Source organism: Sinocyclocheilus grahami, unplaced genomic scaffold (genome assembly GCF_001515645.1).
Source record: "Sinocyclocheilus grahami isolate Dianchi unplaced genomic scaffold, SAMN03320097.WGS_v1.1 scaffold313.1, whole genome shotgun sequence".
Taxonomy (NCBI): domain Eukaryota; kingdom Metazoa; phylum Chordata; class Actinopteri; order Cypriniformes; family Cyprinidae; genus Sinocyclocheilus; species Sinocyclocheilus grahami.
The window spans coordinates 51,284-76,013 of record NW_015505492.1 but is presented as its reverse complement, the minus strand read 5'-3'; the positions used below and the strand labels follow the sequence as shown (position 1 = coordinate 76,013).

The window sequence follows — 24,730 nt, the reverse complement described above, 5'->3', positions numbered from 1 at the left end:
AATTTGCATTTGTGTCTACTTCAAATGCACACTGAGCAGGAGAACAAAGACAGTGATGTTGACATGTTTTATTAAATACTTCCAAATGTTTCAATAATAACAAAGCTATGATGGTTTAACAACATTCAAACAAACACTTGATAGATTTAAATTCATAGTTTTATTAATTGTATGGTCATGCAAAAATCCAGCATCCAATTAAACCTCAGAGTATAAGCATGTGTAGTCCCATCATATATGGTTACAATGCAAAAAACTGACAAGAATGGGGAAACCTACCAAGCTAAAGCTTTGTTAATTTCTTTTAGTCCATTTCTTTACAAAATTAGCATTTGATTTTAGCATTGGAAACCATATCTCAGAGCCACATTTCATTTACCTTGAAGATGCAGGTAATATACACAATTCAATTTTAGGTAACACAGACAGTGAAAATTATTACTAGAAAGTTACACATGCATATTTTCCTTCTGCTGAACTGCATATATGGTTTGGTTGTGGGAGTTATTTAGTTCAGGCATTTGTGTCCATCTAACAGTCATAAGAAATACAAGAACTACAATCTCCTGCATCTGGAAACATTTCTTAACCATTTACATTTTTATAGATGTTTGACTGACTAAACTGCATTTTTTTAAACAAAAATATCATATCTGAGAGGATACACTATGAGTGATAGAAGTGGCCAGAGACTAGGGCTGATCACACTGTTATAAGACACCCTGCAGCAGGGGGCAACAGAGAGCGAGTATGAAGTTATGGCAGACATCACAGTGCCAGACGGTTTCATCTGTGGACAAGTGAACTCGCTAACAAGATGCATTTAGAGTAGGAGTACTCTCTTTCCTCCCTTTTATGAACATATAGGGTTGGGTGCAACATTTGGCCCAACTTCAAAGGTAAAACGTCACAAGAGATGGCTTAGCACAGAGTAAAAGGGGAATGTTAAACCCCCAGGCTTCACAATTCACACACAGGATCTACATAATAACACAGTCAAGAACAGTGTTCCAATGTATGACAGTCACACAGATAAGCTTTAAAGGGAGCACAGTGTGTCCATGTGCTTTAACACACCCAAACCAAGATTTTTTTTAACTATGCGAGTTGTTTTACCAAACACAGAGTTGTGTGTACTGAAAGTCTGTGTGTGTACATGCATCTGGATGAAGACGAATGGCTGAGCGTTCGATTCATCCCTCATCAATGATCTGCATTAGTATTTACAGGTTATACTGGAAAAATTAAAATAAAACAAGATCAAGATACTCAGAAAAGATTCTACCACAAAATGGACCCCAAAACACCATTCATCAAGTCATTCAAATCCCTGCCTATAGATGGTCAGGTGATCTTAACAAACCACAATCAAGTCTTTTAAAGTCACAATGTATGATGAGACAACGCAAACAGCATCAGAACAAGTGTACAGACGACACTCAAGGAGGGATAATGTGACAGTTTGGGTCTTCTTCTAGAGCATGGAGCCCTATGGATGGATTTCATAACCTGAAGTTGCAAAGCAGTCCACAAAAAGTGAACAGAACAGCAGAGAGTCTCAAGCTTATGTGCAAAACAGTACAGGCCATTTCATTTTTTGACATGCGTATAGTCTAAAAAAATGATATGCAGCTGGAAGCCTAAAAGGATGAGCTTATTAACTCTGAGGGAGGGCAGGGGCTATGAGCGTGTTGTGTGTAGTGTTTAGTGCCCCCTGGGGACCAGGAGACATATAACAAACTCAAATCTATGTGAGAGTTCTGCAACTTCAGGTTCAGAGAGCCGGGAGGTTATGGGTGCAAACATACAGGAAGGCAAGTAAACCAACCCAACTTGAGTTTAGGCCTCATGTGGAAGTGTGTGTAAAGAAGATTTACGCAAAACACTACATAGCAACAAGCATCTTGACTTGAACCCAAGAAAAAACATTTATACGTACACAAACACACATCTCCCCACCCTTCTCTCCCTTGGACACCACACACTGTTTTGTCCTTTCTCTTTTTAAATATCTATATATGCACAACTACATTAAATCGTGCCCCACTTTAAAACAATTCTTGAAAACACAAAATACTTTCAAATACAGCATCATTCAGGAGATAAAAACCAAGAGATCCACAAAAACACGACAGAAAGCCAGAAAAAAAATCTTCCCCAACCCCATTCCTTAATTTCAAAGAAAATAAAAGCAACATTAAAACATCCTCTTCTCAATATCTAGAGTCTACACTTTGGTGCTTCAACAGCTCATACATTTTTCGTTCCCTCTGATATGCCATGCCATCACATTCTTTGCGTAAAAAAAGAAAAACAAAACAGAAAAATGTTTTCTTAAACATAATAAACTCACACCATTTACCCTTAAAACGGCATGTGCTTTTAAAGATTCACATTTCTGATTCTATCTTCCATGTCTACCAGCTGTTAATTACACAAGTGAAGATCTCAATATTTTACAATATATTATTAATACTTTAAACACCATTGCCGTATGTTGGGCAGCAGACATTAAGGGATTATGGGTAAAGACAATACAGTGCCCCGTGTGGGCATTAGAAGCATGCAGCATCCAGAAGGCAGGGCTGCTGCCGTGGCCGCCCATCCCACATCTAGCTAGAGTTGGACTGAAGTGGTGGCCACTTTTAAATATATTTCTTAGTTGTGTCAATTTTTTCCCTCACGTTTTCAAAACTTCAAGAGGTTCTCTTCTGGCCAGGCTCCAGGCGGCAAGACGTGCACGGAGAAGAAATGCTCCAATTAGCTTTAGTATTCAGGCATGCTAAGGAAGAGAACATAAAAAATACTAAATAATGTTTCACTTCTTGTGTTGACACTAAGGCATTTGTCAATCAGTACCTTTGCCCTGTGTGGTTCACTGTAGAGGTGCGGCAGGTGCTCCAGAGCAGTGGAAGTGGATGTTGAGCCACTTGGCCTCTCGGCGGTGCCACACACGTGTCTCCTCCGACTGGCTGCTGCGTGGCCGGCCCTGGCTGTCCATGTACTGCGTCAGTCGGATATAGGCAATGCAAGCAGCGTCCTCTCCAATCAGGTGTACGTGAGGGTTCAGGATGGTTGTATGCACAGGCTTACTGTTCTTACTCAGCACTGGAGTCAAACACAGGCAGTAGATAAAGACATACTGTATTATATAAGCCTAACAGGTTAGCTTTAATACCCTCTAATTCAGGAATGTCCAAACCTGTTCCTGGAGGGCCACTATGCTGCAGAGTTTAGCTTTAACCCTAAATAAACACACCTGAATCAGTAAACCAAGGTCTTCAAACTCACTAGAAACTTCCAGGCAAGTGTGTTGGAGCTGGTTGAAGCTAAACTCTGCAGGACATTGGCCCTCCAGAAGCAGGACTGGACACCCCTGCTTTAACTGAATTTGCTGCTTACAACTCAATAGAGCATAAAAGCATGTTATTAATATACGTATACAACTTTATTGGACAGTAGTACATTAAAACGCATGGGGCTTACAATTCTCAAAGTAGAACTTATGGAAGTCCATTCCCTCAACCAGGTTTCCAAGGGCCTCGGGCTCAAAAGAGGTCAGGCCAGGGTCACAGATCCTCCTGAAACATTAAAGGTTACGGAGATGATAATGCAAACCACTATTCAGTTTCGACTAAATACCCCAAAACATCTAGGCCCGGTTTCACAGACCGGGCTTAGACTAAGCCAGGATTAGGCCATAGTTCAATTAGGACATTTAAGTAATTTTTTCTATAAACGTGCCTTAGAAAAAACACTACTGGTGTGCATCTTGAGACGAAAAAAAAAGGCACCGATATGTTTTAAGATCAGTTAGTGTAAGTTTCTTTCAGTTGAAACAGCCCAGACTTACATTTTAGTCTAGGACTAGGCTTAAACTTGTCTGTGAAACCGGGGGCTAGAATGATACCCATTTTAAAATGATAAATATGGAAAATTGGCATAATCTTACTTCAAAAGAACAAATTTGCACATAGTTTTAAAAAATATTTCACAAAAATGTTTAATGTATGTTATAAGCAAACATGCTTGTGCTTTTCAAGATGCGATACCCACCATAAATGTTGATAAAACAAGATTTTCAAAAATCCCTCTTGATGATTACCGGCAAGGTTATTTTGTCATTGTAAATAAGGGGTTTGTTTCTGTTATTTAAAACAAGATATTTCATTTGCTATATATGCTATTTTAATGTTCATAGATTTTGTTTGCTATTATTTGTGTCCTTTCGCTAAAGATTGGTTGAAAACTGTTTCAGAAATTTACGACATCATTACTTATGCATGTTGTACCTCAGAAAGCATGATTTTAGTTCAATTTGAAAGTACTTCAAAATCTCATAAAATGCACAGTGCAAACAAATCTGTTTAATCAGTGGTATGGTAGCTGAAATTATTATATATAAACAGTACTTACGTGTAAGCTTCAAAATCTCCATTGTTGATGGCCTCAATCAGCTGCTCCGTGATTTTAATGATCTCCTGCTTTCGTGCTGGTGTTTGGAGAAATAGGAGGAACAATCAAGTTTTATCCACAACCATTATTTAAAAATCGCAAACCAACTTTTTGTTCCTAACTATCTGCTCTCGGAATCTCACATGCAGCTCAGCATACTATTGGTTGTAATTGGGTGCTGTCTTTCAAGATAAGCACTATTTTCCTAGGCACTCTGATTTTAGCACAAGCTGGGGTCTTAAAATGACTTAAACGCAATGGTTATTATATGCTTCTGATTTCAACCAGCTCAGTAACCACAAGTGAACTGTAAAGTACAAACATTTAACACTTTAATCATCTCGTAATCCCTGTGGATGGCCATGTTTCACTCGAGAACTGTTATAGGGTGATGAACTGGAGGGACTTTGGTAAAGCCAGAGGGAATGTCAGGACTTACATTTAGAAAAACAAAACAAAATTTAAAGGTGCTGTATGTAGGATTGACACCGAGTGGTTGAACTAGGTATTGCAGTCCAAATTCTAAATATTGGAGAGGGTTTTTTGGGGGGGGGGGGGGGGGGGGGGGGGGTGTAATATCTGTCACTAAATCAACAGTCTAAGACTTACACGGCTGCCTGTACACACTGCTGCCCCCTGGTGTTGTGGAGGCTGGAGCAGGTACAGCAGGCTCTAAATCAGGACAGGAGCTCTGACCTGAACTGCTCCAAGCAACATTCTTAACATCATGTGGTGGATCGGCTGCAAGACAACGGCACAAATAAACAAAGCTGCAACTAAGCACACAGAGATGCTATGCCACAGCAAAACAAAAGTATGTTAAACAAACTGAGCACTACTTAGACACACATGCTGCCTTCAGAACAGTATACTACCTTACTACGGCTTCAGTATATAGTATGCATACTGTGCACAATATGCAAATCATGAAATATCTGGATAACCTATTACATTTGACAAACTGTGCAGTATTAAACAGAGATTACCGAGTTGAATACTACATCCCATAATGCAATGCATTCAAAATCACCTTCCATTTCGATTATAGTAATTTTTCATAGCTTGACTTGAAATTGTCATTGACAAAAATGTATGCAAAAAATATTGTACAAAATTAGATTAAAATGATTTACTTATAGATTTACTTTTCTATTTGTATTATTTTACATTAATTTTTTTTTTAATGATAGTGTATACTGCACAATATTCATTATGTAAGATAGTATTCTGTTCCAAACATTCAGTCACTAATTCATACATCTAGATCAGTGGATCCCTTGGGGGTGGGTATGACCTAAAAGTATTCTGTATAATGTATTAAATAAAATTAATTAATTAGTAGCAATATTATATTAAAATAAAATAAAATTTAAATAAACACATGAAAATGAGATGTTAATCATCCTATGATGGGATATCCTACAATGGGTTACTGTGGGGCCTTCGAGTCAAAAAGCCTGAGAACCACTGACAAAGATTATATTGCATGCTACATAAAATATCAAACTACTGCAAATGATGCTTAAACCACTGCACTGCTATTCACTGCATGTCACACAGAAAACACTGCAGTAATAAATTCAGTAATTAGATGATTACTGAATTTGATTAATGAACAGAAAACATACACTGGCAGAGTTGATAAATATGTATGAACATTATCTAGAGGATTACAGTAGCAATACTGCAGCATACTGACTCAGAGAGCTGGTAGCGTTTGTTTTAACAGTCCAGCAGATGGTGGCAGATCTCATGTTTTTTTTTAAACAGAAACCTGCAGCAGTCTGGTTCAGTGGTTTGAGCAGTCGCTGAACTCAACATGCAGCCAAGACAGACAGATGCAAAGACGATACAGCCGGTCTTATGACACTGGCAGTAATCTATATACAACAGCAGCATAAGCGGTAGGAGTCAATGAAGAACACAAGAGGAGCAATAGCCACACCGAGTAGATCTATGCACAGTATGCGCATGTGTTGAGAGATGTCTGTCGTGTACAGTCCCAGCACGGGCCCTCTGCTCATCTGTCACACTCAAAGTATTCAGTGTCACACAGATAAATAAATGAAAAGGTCACTCTGACTGAGAAGGTCAGTGCAATTCTTTCCATGTCAGAGGTGAGGATGTACATGAGTAAAGGGCAAAGATGGTGGACAGCAAGAGACTCAAAATTAGGTGACAATAACTGTCCTTGATTGTGCTAATAAGTGTACAATGCGGACTACAGCAGATCATGTGGCGTGCATTTTATTTTTGAGTACTGCAATGACTTAGGCAAACTTGCAATATTATTGTCTTGAAGGGGTCATATCATAAGGAATCTAAAAAACTGAGAAAAAAAATCATCAATAATACGAATAAGATGTACCATATGACCCCTTCCATAATGACACCAAACCTTAAAATTAGGGTATTTAACAATTTAGAAGTCCAGTGAGTCCATCTCAGTCAGATTTGTTTTGGAGCATATTAAATAATGGCAAGGTTAGAAAGGTGAGATACTTTAAGTTAGCAGTGGGAACAGTAGGAATGGAGAATATGTGAGGTAGAGATCAGATGAGTCCAGTAGGGAGTAGTAGAAACAGCTGATAAGGTCACTGCTGTAGCAGTTGACTTACTGGGTGGTGGGCAGGGGGGAGAGGCCTCAGGCTGAGGAGCTGGCTCCTCCGAGGCACTGCACTGGCTCACCACTGCACTGTCATTGCTAGCCCCACCCACCGATACTGACACAGACAATTAGGGGGGAAAAATGTGACATTTGTTGTGGTAAGTCATACCACAAGCCTTTTTCCAGCGTGGCTTTTGTGCTATATTTATATATGAAATGATGACATAATTTGCATGATAATCTTCCAAAAATACCAACAGCACACAATAGAGTACACAAAAACACATGCTGAAACATAATGCGCATGCAACTTCAGAGCAAAAAGCAATTAGTATAAAGGGTAATGTTATGTGAAAAAAAATGTTGATTCAAAATTAAAAAGCAATATATTCTAAATCTTGAAGTCTCTAATACTTCTATACAAGGACATGTTATACAACTGATACTCCATGTATTTACATGGAGTTTCAGAAAAAGCTGAAAGACTTCTCTGTCTGGGACATATTTTCACCCTGGTATAGAATGTGAGATATTTGGGCCTCTCTGCTATGACGCAAGTCGATGGTTTGTGAGGTTTTTTAAAACCATTTAAATACCTAATGAATAAATAAATGTGAGATAAAACTAGGTAAAAACATTGAAACCCAATGCTGAGAACTGTCAAACACTTTCCCAAATTTATCCCAAAACAAAAAAATGGATAAAACATTGTAATGACAAGTTTTATGCAGTTTTCATTTTGAAACAGTTTGATATAAACACACACAGATACACACACTTGCATTATGTGGTTTACGGGGACTCTCCATAGGTGTAATGGTTTTTATACTGTACAAACTGTATTTTCTATCGCCCTAAACCAACCCTACACCTAAACCCACCCCTTACAGAAAACTACTGGCAATTTTTGAATTTCAAAAAACATCGTTTTGTATGTTTTCGAAGCTTTTTGTTTTACGGAGACACAGGAAGTGTCCTCATAAACCATGTTTAAGTTATATTGTCATTATATACATTTGTGTCCAGTAAATGTTTTTGAAAGAAGTCTTTTCTGCTTTGCAAGGCTGCACTTAATTGGCCAAAATACAGCGAAAAGAGTACTATTGTTAAATATCATTACAATTTAAAATTACTACTTTATATTTTAATATTTTGAAATATATTCCTCTAATGGCAAAGCTGAATTTTCAGCATCATTACTCCAGTCTTCAGTGTCACATGATCCTTAAGAAATCATTCTAATATGCTGATTTGTTGCACAATAAACGGTTGTAAACTGTTGTGATGTGTAATATTTTTGTGGAAATCGTCATACAGTTTCAGATTCTTTGATAAAAAGTTCAAAAGAGCATTTACTTAAAACAGAAATGTTTTGTAACATTAGAAAGTCTTTACTGTCACTTTTATTCAAATTTATGCATCTTTGTGGATAAAATTATTAATTTCTTATAAAAAAAAACAAAAAACTTGGGTCTCTGAGGGTTAGGTCCCAATATATTGCCTGACCATCAAACTTAGATTAGTGTTAAGTAATGAATGATCCTAAAGCTCTACTGACCCATTAAACCTCTACTTGTGTTTCTCAGACTGAATGGAAGTGATTAAAGTAAGGTAATGTTTTATTATCAAACAGCCCTCTAAAGACAGTCTAGAAGCTCAGAATAACTCAGAATTTAACAAAAAGACTGATCTGAAGATGAATGATGCCAGGGTTGTGTACAATTGAATTGAACTGTTGTGTAATATTGCTGTGTGCTGTAATGAACCACACCATGTGACTGTTAGACAACATACCGAGATGTGATACAGAGGCTCAGTGATTTTCAGAAGGGTTATTGCCTGTAAAGGTCAGTGTGGTAAAACTAATATTCCCTCAGATATTGTGGACATTCATTACTTGAACACAAAACTTTGTGATTCATCAGTGTCATGGTAACTCTGGCATTCACAGCACGGCTCCTTTTCTTAGCAAGCTTGTGCTGATTCATGATAGCAATCAGTCCGTCTGACCCTGTTTTAATGCCTTATACTACACTATAGCTGCTGCTGTAGTGACCAGCAATGTATCTACAGCTGACGAGCTGGCGCTCAATGCACACTCAAAGCAATTATCATGCTATGAAGGTCCTTTCACCGTACAGGAATAAATCTAACTGTCAATCATTCTCTGCCTGTATCTGTATAATATTTATTCCCTCTGGCCCTCATTACCACTATTTCTCTTTAAGAGTTGGACAGTGTACGACCCTTGACCCTGTTTACACCTGGTAATAAAGTCTGTCCAAAGCATTTCATGAACCTTTCAATGCAATCACATTCAGACGTAGTCAAAAAACATTGAATTTGTAGTATAACCACCATGTAAAATGCAAATAAACAAACAAATACATAGAGCTCATCAAATTTGGTAAACTGAAACTCAAGCGTACTTGGTTGACACGTGACAAGTCTCAAACACGTATGGGCCTCTGTTTACTATATGTGATGTGCGTTGGTCAATGTTTTTATGTGAATAAAAGCCTAAATTAAATCTGTTCATCATATACAGTGACTGTATCTCTTTAAAAGACTTAAATTGCTCAATTCATATGGATTTCTTTTACCATCTTTATGAACTCTGTAAAGCATCAATCGACTTTGGATGTAATGGACTTTCAGCAGAGGGACAGAAATCTGTCAGGTTTCATTAATAGTATATTTATTTGTGTTTCTGAGATATAAAAGGTTTCTGAGGTATAAAAACAACATGAGGGTGATTGAATACAATACACTCATGGCAAGTCGTAAGTTTTATATTTTGGTGAATTGGTGGCAAATTCGGATGAATTCTTACAATCTCATTCATACATTTTTGTGTGATCTGCATAAACCCTTAAGCTATTAATGGTTGGGTTTGGGGTGAACCTTCATATTTGCGTTTTCTTCTAAAAAATAATACATTTCCATACGAATCACAATGCATGTTTTGATACAAAATCACAACCTTGTAAAACAGTTACATTTTCTCATGAGATGGGGTTGGTAAATGATCACCCATTTCATTTTTGGGTAAACCATCCCTAAGTACTTTTTGAAAAAAATAAATAAAATAAATGTAACCATGTTTTTTTTTTTTTTTTACAATAATCCCATGACTAAACTGAAGTTATTCTATCAACTTCCGTTATCTAAATCAAATCCATATTTGGTGTGACCATTTTTAAAACGGCACCAAATCTCTTGAGCTACACTTTCATAAAGTTTTAAACAGTTTGCAGGCAGGTTGTTCCAAACACCTTGGAAAAACTGTCAAAGTTCTATGGCTTTAGACAGTCTCAGTTGCTTCTGTCTCTTAATGTAATCCCAGATGGACTCAAAAATACGGAGCTAATAACTCAGTTTCAATGATACCATCTGATGTGGGCCTTGGTCAAACAAAAATCTCAGTGGACAATTACAAGTTGCAAAAGGAATGTTTGGGAATCTAAATCTGATATTATCTACTCACACACATAGGCCAAAGATACAAATGGTCTTGAGAGCAATGTTTTGGTGAAGCATCTAAGACGTTTGCACAGAACTGTATGTAGTCACAAAGCCACAGACCCTGCCTAAAAAATCTGTTAAAGGACAGATCTAAATATCAGGTGTAAACAGGGCCCTTATTACACTAACTAATGGCCTTTTTGAGTAATATTTGCACCAATACACACACATCCCATTCTGTAGATCCCAGAGAACAAGAGAAAGACATGCAGAGTACATGAGGAGTTGATAGTGTACCTTTCCTACCTTTCATGTCCTCCTCTTCTGTGGTGTTACAGCTCTCTGTAGACCCCTGTGATGAGAGAGAGAGACAATGTGCAAGATGGAGGGATGGTCGTATGAAGGTGGAAGACAGGAAAAGAAGTAAACAGGTTTGCAGACAGGGTTTATAAACCATGTGGAACAATCTACAGTGCACACACTGTGAATCAGCAAATACACACACATAAAGAATCACCCGCAAGCACAGATATACCCCAGCACACTCTCACACACAAACAGAGCTCTCACAGGAACACACCAAGCCCTGCACAATCCAGCCAACCCAGCATGAGGGCAAGCCCCCTTCATTTGAATCATATTTGTGAAGGTTTGGGGTTGTGGCATTAGGAAGTGGCTCAAATGACTGGTGTTCAATGCAGAGCTAAAAGAGGTGGCTTACCTTGATGCCATCGGCTGGATTGTGCACGACAGTGGCCTGTGGTTCCTGGGGAGGCAGGAGAGAGTTTACCATGCAGGGCTGAGGTGAGAAGGTGTAGGGACCCTAACTCCATAACTAGCATGATGAGCCTACACTACTGTTATGATTGTCAGAAGCCAGAAGGTATATCAAACACTGACACTGGAGAATTCTGCATTTGAGTTCCTTAAGTTAATACCATGTATACAGAGGCCCCAAAATGTATTTTGGCACTTATTTTATACTTTAAAAAAAGTATTAATTTCATTGCATTAAAATAAACAATATAATGCATGATATAATATATAACAAGTGATATTTGGTATAATTTGTTTGTAATTAACAAACAAAGACTAAAACAAACAAACAAACAATCAAATAAATGTGCTATGTTTCTTTAAAATAAATGCTACTTGGTTTGGTGTTTACAAAGAATAAAACAAATAAATAAATGACCTATATTTATTTCAAATAAATGCTACTTGGTTTGGCGTTGTTATATCATGTTACGATCATGCTTGCTAACAAGAAAATACAATAAACAAAACATACTTGTGCGATTTTTCTTAAAAATAAAATGCCACTTGGTTTGGTGTTTTGTTATAATGTACATGTTCTAGTAACGTTTGACAATCAATCAATTAATAAATCAGACTGATAATGTTGGATAACCAGAAATAACAATTAATAAATAAAATTCAGTCAAATAATTCATTCACTCAATTCATGTATTTATTTTTTTACATTGTTTTTATTTATAATAACGGTGGCTTGTGCTATATTTCTTTAAAATAAATGCTACTTGGTTTAATGTTTTGTTATATCATGTGACTCTAATATTTGATAACCAGAAGCATCGAAATAAATAAATAAAAATAAATTACATGTGACTTGGTTTAGCGTTTTGTTATATCATGTGACAATCATGTTTGCTAACAAGAAAGTACGATAAACAAAACAATAAAAAAGTTCAGAAATGAATGAATGTGCTAGTGCGATTTTTCTTAAAAATAAAATGCCACTTGGTTTGGTGTTTTTTTTATATAATGTACATGTTCCGGTAATGTTTGACAATCAATCAAATCAATTAATAAAGCAGATTAATAATGTTTGATAACCAGATATAACAATTAATAAATAAAATACAAATAAAATTCATGACAATTCATGTCTTTTTTTGTTTGTTTGTTGTTGTATTGTTTTATTTATAATAAATGTGACTTGTTATACAGTATTTCTTTAAAATAAATGCTACTTGGTTTGATGTTTTGTTAATTCATGTGACGCTAATGTTTGAAAACCAGAAATATCAATAAAATAAATAATAAATAAACACATACATACATATGTAAATAAGCAAGCAAGCCTGTCCTATTTTTCCTAAAATAAATGCTACATATGTAATGGCATTCAGACATGTTTAAGTATGACGTAGGTGTCTAAATACTCTGAGGCCACTGTATACAATAACTACAATGTAACGAAGGATATTATACAAAGGAATTAAAGGTCAATGGAAATGCAAGCAAGGATTGGGTACAGTTAACCACAGAAACACAGTGGAAGAGGAAGTAGTCATTAAGCTTGACGAGTCTCTCTCCAAGACCAACCCCAGTCACCAGCAGCACACAGACATAACAGAAATGATTAACACCACACAACAGTTAGCTTTCAATGCCACAGTAGGTTTTTTCTCCTGAAAGCACAAAACATTGATCCCACCTTTGCACATACACACCCCACATACAAACAAACGGTCTAGCACACTAGATTCTACTTTATTTCCACCACCACTAACACAACACCCTCTAATAAGCAACCTGTCAACACAGACTTGAAGATGCAGTCCCTACATGCTGAGAGCCAATTACAGTTTCATTCCCATTTGATGCAGTTCAGACAAAACCCCTCATCGCCTGTCAGCCCGAGCAACTTCAAGGTCTGGGCGGTGAGCAGGATGGGCGTATTGGTCAGTCACACAGCGTAGCATGAGGACAGGGACACTGTAGTGCCCAAAAGTCTGAGACCTTACTGAAAATTGAGAAGAAACTGAGATAACATGAATATGGAGTTAAGGACAAAAGCAAACACTGAGATATACTGAAATTAAATAATATTTAATTCAACATTATATTTTGATTTTAAATTGTTTTAAATCACATTTTATGCGGATATCATAAAATTATCTCAGACTTTTAGCCTTTTTCTCATGTCCTCTGAAGGCTGTACCAGTAACAGCCATTAGTCAAAGGAGCAATTACCCATAATGCAAAGTTAGGGATTGCATCTTCAGAACAAACAGAACAGCTCTGCTTCCTGACATAAAATGATCCTGTTTTACCCTTGGAGACTCGACTGAGATTAATACAAGGTGCAACCAGGCTTTAGCTACATTTCACTAGCCTAAAAAAAAAATAAAAAGTGTTATCTCACTTTAATATGGCCAGAGCAAGTTATTTGAAGTACAGGATTTGTCTGTTAAGCTGTCAAACTTCTCCTGCGAGTTTGTTTGGGTAAAATAGGAAGTCAGAGAGAAATCCACAGGCACAAACCAGATGTTTTAGTTCAACTCATTAAAAACCATGAGCAACGTCACACATCTTCATCTGAGTGGATTGAGCGATGGGTGGTGGAGGTCAAAACAACAGGTATGGGACAAACTGATAAAGCCTTTTACTAAACAAAGACTTGAGGACTAAGAAAAGGAAAGACTATGAGTGAAGGAAATAAAAAGTTAAGATGAGGTACCATTGGTGCAGTGGATGATATGCTGCTGTCTTTGGTGCTGCTGCTTACTACACTGTTTTTGTTGTTGTTTGTCTGTGGCTGAGGCAAAAACAAAACAAAAACAATGACAACACAAAATGATTTTTGTTCAGTGCCATTCAAGAACCGACAGCCTCAGCTCATACTTGACACGTCGAAAAGCCACAGTACAGCATGTAAGGGGACCTGTATGGGTAAATCTGCTTAGAAGTAAGAGAACACTCACGTAACGTGCCCTAGAGCACCTTTAATGACACACTTTCCTGAAATAAGCACTTTTAGCTCTACTTGAATTAATGAAAGACGCTCAACTGTATGTGCTTGTTTTTGTGAGAGGTTTGCTGATTATACAGATTTAATGGTGGATAATAGTACAAAATGAAAAATAATGAAGCAATTCTCATGCACAGTTCTACATAAAAACAAACATGGTGGCTGTATAAAAGGAGCCAGTAAGCTTCCCTTACATGGTTATGTTCTTTATTATTAAAACTGTTCAATAATCCTAAAATATGACTACAGAGAATAGTTCATCTTTTTTCTTACACCGCTAGTTTTGTATTATTTAATAATACTAATAATAGTAAATTCAGTAGATGTGTATGTAAGCATCTTTCAAACATCTATGTGGAGAGAATTTGTTACAGTGTTGATAAATGCGTAAATATATTTCCATATATTTCAGTATATTGATGAAACTGATATCAATATATTCCTCCAGTGCTAAAAAACCCATTAAAAAAAATTAAAAATGTTTCAAGGCCACAGATAAAGTTTTTGGTATTTGCAGAAATATTTAAAAATAAGAAATATTTTATTTTTTACAATATATACTATATTTAAATATATTATTATACTACTTTGTTGGCACAGTAACAACTAGAGGCCAATGTTACTGTCATGGAGCCACAAGACCCTGATAGTCCACTAGTGCATGCAGTGAAAAGCTTCAGCGCTCAGACCTCTTACTCGGTGAATCAATGCAGGGTACAACTTATGATTAAAAAAAGAACAAAGTCTGACTATAGGAAAGAAAGAAAAGAGGCGGCGGTAAAACAGAGATGATTCTTGAGAAGAACGGCCAAGAATCCTTACAGAAAGATTCAACAAGTTAACAAACACTGAAGCAAAAGAGCAGCCAAAAGTTATCTATCCCAAACGTTCAACAGCCATTAAGAAAATATACTTTTTTCTTTTTTTTTTAAAGAAACTGCTTTATTTAAACATTCAGTCTTCATCGGATGAAACTAGCCTCCACTATATCACCCCATTGCTGAAAAATGTCAATTTGCTATTAATTTAAATTTTTTAGATGTTTACAAAGAACTTCTAATATTTTATGCCAACATAAAATATATATTTTTAAATTTTATATTTGTTATAATACTATAATATAATGAATGATAAAAGCTTTTGAAAATGTATAATTTAATATAAGGTGTTAAAGATGATCGATTTTTGCATCCAAGAATCTAACTGGAATCAATTAAACTATGATTGGGTGACCTTTAAGTTTATTATTAGATTTCAAGACCACAAATAGTTCACTGGAAAAGGACCGTGTCTGCTTGATTATACGGACCATGAATGGTGAGAGGGGAGTAAAACTGAGGTCAGGATGTGCATATGTCCAGACCTGATGGAGAAACTCAAGACATGAGAAATGGCAATTTAACACCTTGATGATGTTTGTTAGATAATAAAAATGCAGAACTGAGCTTCCCCTGTGACGAGGAAGAAACAGAGCTGCCATGTCTAACTCGCAGACATCAACCGCTGCTGTAATTTACTTTCAATTGCTTAGTGACAGAAGAAAATTTGTTTATTCTTCAGGGGGGAAAAATTCACTGAAATCCATATGGATAATTAAACATCATTATAACCACAATAAAATTTAAATTAAAAAAAGATAAATAGAAAAAAAAGACGACATATATATATATTTTTTAAAAATTGTAACAAGGGGCTCTTTACTTGTTAGGACAAACCTGATGTCACAGCCACTGCAGCTATTGCCATGGCAACAGAAATCGCCTGGCGCACTATGGACTGTGGGAAAAAGGGCAGTTCCAGTGAGAGAAAGGCTTGTTTATCTGTCTTTAGACAGTCTGTTCCAATAGCATTTAAATTCTCTCTTTCTTATTCAAGAGCACCAAGTAAGCCCTTTGTCCACTCTGAGCAAACTTCAGCCTTGGTCATAATCAGTGGCTACATGCTACTGATTCTAAAGGCCCGTGAAAGTGGAGAGGGTCGAGCTGGAGGAAGCTCACAAGGTTTATCAGGGCCTTGCAGAAGACAAACCAAACTTGGGTCAAGGAGAAACCTCTCAGACAAAGCCCTGGTCTGGCTCACCAAGAAAGCACTGAGATGCAATGGTAATGAATAATGAACTTCAAGGAGAATGGGCTTAAAATATAAGTGTGTGTATGTAATAAAACAGAGTTGAACGGGTGAACATGACTCTGTTAATGTTTGATGATCCTATGACTCACAAAATCCTACAATGAGACAAAAAAGACCCAAACAAACTCTTGAGCATCTCAACCAAGAAAAAATAAAAGGGAGCCAGAGAGTGAGAAAGTGTTGAGGGAGAGTCAGAAAAAGGGGAGAGACACGGAACAGATCTCACCATCAAATAAACACTGGAGCTTGACTTCCTTTTCTGAACAGGGTGAAACAGAGGAGGGCAAAACAGGGAAGCATAAAAACAGGCCAGTGAACACAGAAAAAAATAAAGCTACTAGTTAGATCCCACAGAGAAGAAAGAGAGAGGAAAAATAAACAACCAGAAGAAGTAGCAAAGCCATGTGTGATGTGACAGGTGTTTAGTAGAAACAGTTGAAAAGTGTTAAACTGCTGAAATCGATTTATTGATAAGACTGGTTTCATTTCAAGCATTTGCTTCTCGGTTGCTTGATGAAAGGCTGACGATTCACTGCACGCACAGAGACGGCACAGGGTTGAGCAAGTCTCTCTGCTTCAACAGATTTTGCCATGACTCAGGACTAACAAATGGGCAAATGTCAAGAATGGTCTAAATATGCCGAATGCTTTTTGCTTGGGCCTCCTTGAGGGGGATATTATTCAAGATCACACTGAAATATATCAGCCTAATAAAATGTAAGCAGCTAATCACTTGAAATTATGATAAGACTGGTTTCATTTCAAGCATTTGCTTCTCGGTTGCTTGATGAAAGGCTGACGATTCACTGCACGCACAGAGACGGCACAGGGTTGAGCAAGTCTCTCTGCTTCAACAGATTTTGCCATGACTCAGGACTAACAAATGGGCAAATGTCAAGAATGGTCTAAATATGCTGAATGCTTTTTGCTTGGGCCTCCTTGAGGGGGATATTATTCAAGACCACACTGAAATATATCAGCCTAATAAAATGTAAGCAGCTAAAACAGAGAGTGTTTAATAATTTTGGTTTATGCAAACCATTTGCTGGTTAGCTTGACTGTCAGTTCTGTTTATAATATGTCCTTAATAGAAGGAAAATAAATATGACCGGAAAAAAACTGGAGAAGAATTGTGCATTCGTTTATGATACAAAAACATTGTATTTTGTAATTCCAATGCTGATTCAAGAACTTACTGTAAGTAATGAGAAAGAGAAGGGGCTTACCTTCACGCCATCAGACTTCTTGTTCAGTAAACTTTTGCATGCTGAAAGATGAGAGGAGAGAAAACAAACAAACAAACAAAAAACCATATGAATGTTGTTCGATTAGTGTATGAAACCAGTAGTGGTATTACTAACTAAAAATATAAAAAGAAAATTGTCAAAATAAAACTGAAATAAAATATAAATAGATAAAAAAAACTAAATAATAAAAAAAATGAATATTTCCTTCGCATTAACTGAAATAAGTAAATTATATAAATTATCATCTACAATCTATCTATATTGATTAACAAATAAAACGAATAAAAAGCACAAAAACTCGAACTTACTGTAAGTAATGAGAAAGAGAAGGGGCTTACCTTCACGCCATCAGACTTCTTGTTCAGTAAACTTTTGCATGCTGAAAGATGAGAGGAGAGAAAACAAACAAACAAACAAAAAACCATATGAATGTTGTTCGATTAGTGTATGAAACCAGTAGTGGTATTACTAACTAAAAATATAAAAAGAAAATTGTCAAAATAAAACTGAAATAAAATATAAATAGATAAAAAAAAAGTAAATAATAAAAAAAATGAATATTTCCTTCGCATTAACTGAAATAAGTAAATTATATAAATTATCATCTACAATCTATCTATATTGATTAACAAATAAAACGAATAAAAAGCACAAAAACTGAAAATAAAATATGAAAAAATACTATGATAGTATATAAATAATACATAAACGAGTCACACGGCCAGAAAAATCATCCATAGGGCTGTGAAATGGCACCTATTCCCAGTGAACAAGCAAACGCCAAAGCCCTGGTACCATATAATGTGGCTAGAAGATTTGTCCACCAAGAAACATGAAAGACCACCTCAAGTCTGATATGAAACATATTTCATAAACACATCTTACCCTGTGTTCTCATAAACAGAAACATGGTTTGAAAACGAAACCGATCTAATGAGACACAATGGCAACACATATGCACAAACAAAAAGATACAAGGACACGAGTAGACTTTCTGATCTTCAAATTCCCTTACCTTTGAAAGTAGACAGAGGTAGGAAAGAATGCAAAAAGGGAAAAAGGTAAGATAAATCAATCAACAGATTATTAAAAAGAAACATAGATGTGGCAAACAAAATAATCAAGCAAATCAAAGCCAAACTAGAGGATTTTCTGTTCATGCTGGGTCCATGCTGTGCAGAGGCATCTTCTGTCTGGCCTGCTGTCATCGCTGAAGGCATTTCTCCTGCACAAGACTCCATGCAGATCTGACAAACCAATGCCAATGTCTGATCAGTTCACTCTAGCACATTAGAGCTAAACTGCTGATTCATTAGAGGACTGAGTGGCTGGACGATAAGTCCTTTTTTCCTGACCTGTTCAGCTGTTGTGCTCCTAATTAACTGGTCTCGTAATTAAAATTGTATAATGGGGTCAAATGAGTTTGTGTGCTGCACTTGTTGATAGTATGGAATGGATCAAAAACTACTTTAGCATGAGTTAAAAGAGATTAGCGGTGGACCGATAAAGAGTTTTTTTTTTTTTTTTTAAATAGTCGATGCCATTTCCAATAGAGAGAGCAGGGTGGGTGATGGCCAATACAGTGCTCCTACACTGCTGTTCAAAATTATGGGATCAGTAAGTTTAAATAAAATTAAGATTTTTTTCCAGCAAGAATGCATTAAGTTGATCATTAAAGCCTTTTACATTGCAAAATATTTTATATTTCATAATTCAAATGCTGTTTCTCATCACACTAGAATTTTGATTTCTGAAGGATCATGTGACTCTGAAGACTGGATTAATGACTGCTGAAAATTCAGCTTTGCTATTACAGAAATAAATATGTTAACATAGAAAACAAAGTTATTTTAAATGGTAATAATATTTAACAATATTTCTGTTTTCTGAACATAAGAGACTTCTTAAAATCTTACAGACCCCAAACTTTTGAATGGTAGCGTAGATAATGCAATTTTGATGATAGGAACTTAGACATACACAAATTTGCTAAAATTAAATGAACTGATAAGTGGGCATCTTGTTATCGGCTGATGCTTTCAATATAGTCAAACAGCAGCTAATTTAATGGCCTAAATTAAATCACATTGTCAACAGCTACCTCTGATTATATGTACTTCTGAGGCTTAAATAAACAGCTGCAACTGTTAAGTATCATTGTAAAGCAACAGAAGCACTTGGCAGAGCATTCACACACATGCCACTTTCATTAAGAGAGGCAAGAAACTAAAAAATAAACAAAAAGCAAGACAAAAGGACATGTGGATCCTGTTGTTTCAGGTCCTCCATGCACAAAGACACCCGAACACATGCTGAAACGTACTTCTGAAGCACGCCACAGTGATCCCCACTGTGAAGACTTCAGTACAGTGGTTCTTCTCAATAAGTCTTCCCTCAAGAGCATGCTAATACATCAGGCAAATGCATGTCAGCATCTACCCACAATTTCATACCAGTGCAGTTGGTTGACCAAAAGCCGACTTGACTTTGGACTGGGGTATACAAGGAGAACGAGCCACCTTAAGAAACCATCAACATAAAACAAGGAAACTAAATCTCGAATGCAACTTTTAAATATGACGCCGTTCCTTAAGGTGACTCTGGTCGAAATACCTCCACCGGAGCATCCCTGGACCATCACCAAAAGTGCAAACCCATAATGCATTATGTTTCCAGAGAGACACCACTTGGAAGACATAATACATTTTTTGTGATACTCTTCTTACCATCCCAACCTGCTGACAACGACACAAAACATCTTCTGACAAGTTCACAGCACATTCAGTGCAGTGCAAAGGTCACCATTGACAGGAAAGGGCTATTTCATCCAAGACTTTGGTCAAAAGTCATGAAGCACAAAGAGATACGAATGTGTCTCAAGGTTTGGAGTGACTGAATTTCAATTATTCTTGTTTTATATTTGTCAATTCACTTAAATTTCAGAACTCGCAAGATATGCATTCACTCAAGATTTCTACTGAGTCAAATTTGAATTGAAATACTCTAAATTCAGTCAACGAACCCAAACCCTGGAGGATGTGTTACATATTCTCTGCATAGCGAATGGCCTCTCAGAAAAGTTTCAGTGCCCGTGCGTTGGCAAGGGTATAGCAGGCTCCCCTTGGTCACATGCTGGGGCTGAAAGTGGGCAACGGCCCCCTAATGCCCATCTCACGTACCTTCTTGTGCCAGTGCAGCTGTGCTGGTGGTGGGGGTGGCGGGGCTGGTGTGCTGCCGACCCACTATTGGACAAAAGAGCATGTCGTTTTGGAGAGGCTGACTCAAGGCAGAAGCTCAGCCTTTCCGGTATCACAAAAAACTTACCCAATTTGTATCCTAACAAAGCAACCTAAAGCAAAGCCAAAATGCCTCTACGCAGTCAGGAAAGTGGGGCCAGATTACAAAATCAAAGTTTTGAAAGAACCTACACAAACATAACATACTGATCCCTCAATTTATGTACAAGTCTCATTTGTATGTCTGAAGCTAATAAGACATTCACCTGAGAAGTTCCTGGACACCAGCATGGTGGTCAAAATAGCCCCCTGCAGGAAACACAAATATTACTTTAGTATCTTATCTAGAATTGGAATAAAAATTAACACTGGTAAGGACAAAGTTTTCAAACAATCATACATTTGGAGAAAGTATTAATAATGGGTAATACGAAACAATAAGTTTGAGTTTGTTAACATTAGTTAATGCATTTGGTGTCAAACTAACAATGAATAACATTTTATTCATTTAGGTTAATGTTCAAGTATGAATTTACAGTTTGCTCACAATACACTGACTAATTTTAATGTATACTTAACACTTGAAATGTAAAAAAGGTATCAGTATATGCATAAATAACATTAACCTAGATTTGCAAATGCTGCAAAAGTACTGTCCTTTGTTTACTCATGTTAGCAAATGCATAAACTAATGTCAACATATTGAACTTTATTGTGCTGGAAATGGATGAATCAGACCTTTAGTTTTCTGCGGGCGTTGAACTTGCGCAGACACTCAACAGTTTCTTGACGATGCATCATGGAGGCGACAGTGGAGCGTTGCTAAGTGGCAAAGAGACATCAGTCCTTAGGACAAATCTTTATTCATATACGTTATGACAGATTGCATATAATACAAATTGGATATAAAGTCTCATTTGATGTTTTTCATCAACCAAACAGGCTAGCAGATGTTCACTTCATTGCACACTGGAGTGAAAGCTGTATGACATTATGCCAGTTGTTGAATGTAATCGTGAAAAGCTAAGTGACAACAATATAAATCAGCCTTGAGAGATACAATGAAAAGTGCTGGGGGTTTAGGTCCACTTACGCAGATCCACGGATGTTTGATGGCTTGGTCAGCCGTGATCCTCTTCGCTGGGTTGATAGTCAACATCTGGTTGATGAGGTTTTTGGCCTCTGCGGTAACAGTGTCCCACTCTGGAGAGGGAAACTAAGACATAAAAAGACAAAAGAAAGAGAAGACGAATGAGGTCTACAGTGAAAACCTGTGGTTTGTTTAATTTAAACCTGGAAATTCAAAGAAAGATTTTGAAACAATTAAAACAAAATAATAGTATGATGAAAAGAGAAATATTTTAAATGTATTCATAAACTAATTAAACAGACATTTTCTGTATAGCTACCTTAAAATGATATGTATTATGAAAAGCTCTACAGAAATAAACATGAATTTAACATTTCTAGGTCACTAATCATAGATACATTTGTGACCTTGATCATGTGTACAGATGGTCACATGCTCTTCCAGTGAAGCTCAAGACACTCTTTGGATAAATAATGCTGAAGAACATGATCATCAGGTTTTACACAAACTTGTCGAGTTCATGAAGTTCAACATTAAAGCAAAAGGTGGACAAACCAGGTACTAAGACATGAATGTTAAATAAACTTCATGCTGATGCTAATAATACAAACTGCAATGAAAACCTGTGTATTACATTAGGAAACAATGAAAAATGGAAGCATTCTCACTAGTCTCAGGCTTTTGTATGTAACCGAGCGCTCAACTGTAGGCAAACATGCAGATCAATGGCTTCTATGGACTGTAATGGATGTTAATAAGATTAAAGCAGAGCTGCTAAAACGATGGATGGAAAAGTGGCGTTTTCCACCTGGATGGTTGAAAATGCTGAAACCAAAACTGGCCTTCGTAATCACATCTCTCCCACACCACAGCACTCCATCAAATGGACAATGCCACTATGCAACAAACACACTATACTCCAATGCACTTAGAGAGCCTATCAATCTGGACTAAAAGGGATGGAGAAAGCGCAAATGAAATCAAATTAGTGTGAATCCATACTTTGATCATGCTAGATTGTTTACAAACAGCAGCTTTGAGCTACAGCTGGTCACTGCGAAAATATGACACTATGCCATCTGCAAGATTGTTGCAACCTCATATAAGCTATATAGAATAGTATTAACAGGAAATATCCCACTCTAAACTGGTTCTCCTTTGGGGTTTGAGGAGGTGATGATGATGAAGATTCCTCAGTTGTATGTTCCTCTCCTGAGCTCTAGAGGAGGGGGCTGCCATCATTTATTATTGAGTAACTCGGCTCTCTCTATCTTAACCAATTAAATATTAACAAAGGCTTCAATCTGGGCTTGCCACTCTGGGTCGATGTGGTGGCACTGAAATCTCTGTACGGGGATGGCCATGAGAGCATCTCTGTCAACATGCTGATGGGCAATAAAAGACAGGTCTAATAAAAGGGCTTTCACTTTCTCTTTCTGGTTGAGCTGAGCGCCGCTTAAAGTGGGTTACAAGCACTTTTTTCAACAAACAGACCTTTTGTTTGACACCTGTTTTGTATACGCTTGCTTTAATTACATCAGATATGTGAGCAATGCAAAGTGAAGAGATGCACAATTTTGCCTGGAGCGAGGAGGTTTTTTGGAAAGTTGAAACACCGGCGCAACTGGGCGACCCAAGGTTCATTTTTACAAGTTTTCATTATTACAGTAACAAAAGATTTTTTATTTCAACCAGTGACTCCAAACTTTTGGAAGGTAGTGTGGATGTGAACAAATGTTCAGGTCTGATTAGATCTAAAACGGAGTCATTAGATAAAGCAGTGAGAGCTCATTAAAGTGATTACTCACGTCATAGGCTCCAGCCTTTATCTGTTGATACAGTTTGTGCTGGTCCTCGTCCCAGAAAGGAGGGTAACCCACCAGCAGGATATACAAGATCACACCTGCCCAGGACACACAAATTGGTAACTTCATACTAGTACTGGTCTACTGTTCTTCCAAAGTAATGAGTCTGAATTACAATTTTTTTTACACTTACTATTTACAAAATTAGACAAATACACCACACTACAAGACACTAGAACAAAGAGAATCTTGAAATCATTTTAATGTGGATAAAACAGGTGAAATCTTACCACAAGCCCAGATATCCACTGGTTTTCCATAGGGGTCCTTTCTCAGGACTTCAGGGGAGAGGTATCCAGGGGTGCCTGCAAAACCTGTAAAGCCATAATGTGATTACTTACATTTAATATCTAAAATCAACAGATTTCAAATGACAAAATCTTCAACACCATCTCTTTACGACAATCAAATTCTGAGCAGTTCAAATAAGGAAACATTTCAGTTTGCATTAAACACAAAGTTAAAACACAAAAAAAGTTTTATTTAGGGAAAAATAAAACTCTCTCTTATAAGGCTGTGCAATGTGAAAAAGTATATGAAAAATTCCCATGATATTGGACAAGCCTAACACAATTTGTCCACTGGCTTTGTTGTCTGTGACCTTTGACCTGGTTCAAGTGAGTAGTCTTGACTCCAAAAGGACAGTAAACATTGAGAGAACTACTCCATATTTCCCAAGAGCACCCTCTCTCTTATAAGGCTGTGCAATGTGAAAAAGTATATGAAAAATTCCCATGATATTGGACAAGCCTAACCCCAATTTGTCCACTGGCTTTGTTGTCTGTGACCTTTGACCTGGTTCAAGTGAGTAGTCTTGACTCCAAAAGGACAGTAAACATTGAGAGAACTACTCCAT

General features: G+C 36.9%; 1 protein-coding gene across 1 annotated transcript in view; it reads right to left on the bottom strand.

The window, feature by feature from the left end:
• Positions 1–316: 316 nt before the first annotated feature.
• LOC107601773 (calcium/calmodulin-dependent protein kinase type II subunit gamma-like) overlaps positions 317–24,730 on the bottom strand; it is a gene marked incomplete at its 5' end in the record, with an annotated part of 65,066 nt that continues 40,652 nt past the window's right edge. Inside the window, 16 exons of the mRNA XM_016294066.1 lie at positions 317–2,782; positions 2,860–3,108; positions 3,487–3,581; positions 4,417–4,492; positions 5,065–5,196; positions 7,074–7,178; positions 10,826–10,880; positions 11,250–11,294; positions 14,016–14,093; positions 18,022–18,062; positions 20,863–20,925; positions 21,186–21,228; positions 21,658–21,741; positions 22,013–22,135; positions 23,818–23,912; positions 24,105–24,188. Of these exons, the coding sequence (XP_016149552.1) occupies positions 2,876–3,108; positions 3,487–3,581; positions 4,417–4,492; positions 5,065–5,196; positions 7,074–7,178; positions 10,826–10,880; positions 11,250–11,294; positions 14,016–14,093; positions 18,022–18,062; positions 20,863–20,925; positions 21,186–21,228; positions 21,658–21,741; positions 22,013–22,135; positions 23,818–23,912; positions 24,105–24,188 (1,352 nt within the window). The remainder of the gene's footprint in view (positions 2,783–2,859; positions 3,109–3,486; positions 3,582–4,416; positions 4,493–5,064; positions 5,197–7,073; positions 7,179–10,825; positions 10,881–11,249; positions 11,295–14,015; positions 14,094–18,021; positions 18,063–20,862; positions 20,926–21,185; positions 21,229–21,657; positions 21,742–22,012; positions 22,136–23,817; positions 23,913–24,104; positions 24,189–24,730) is intronic.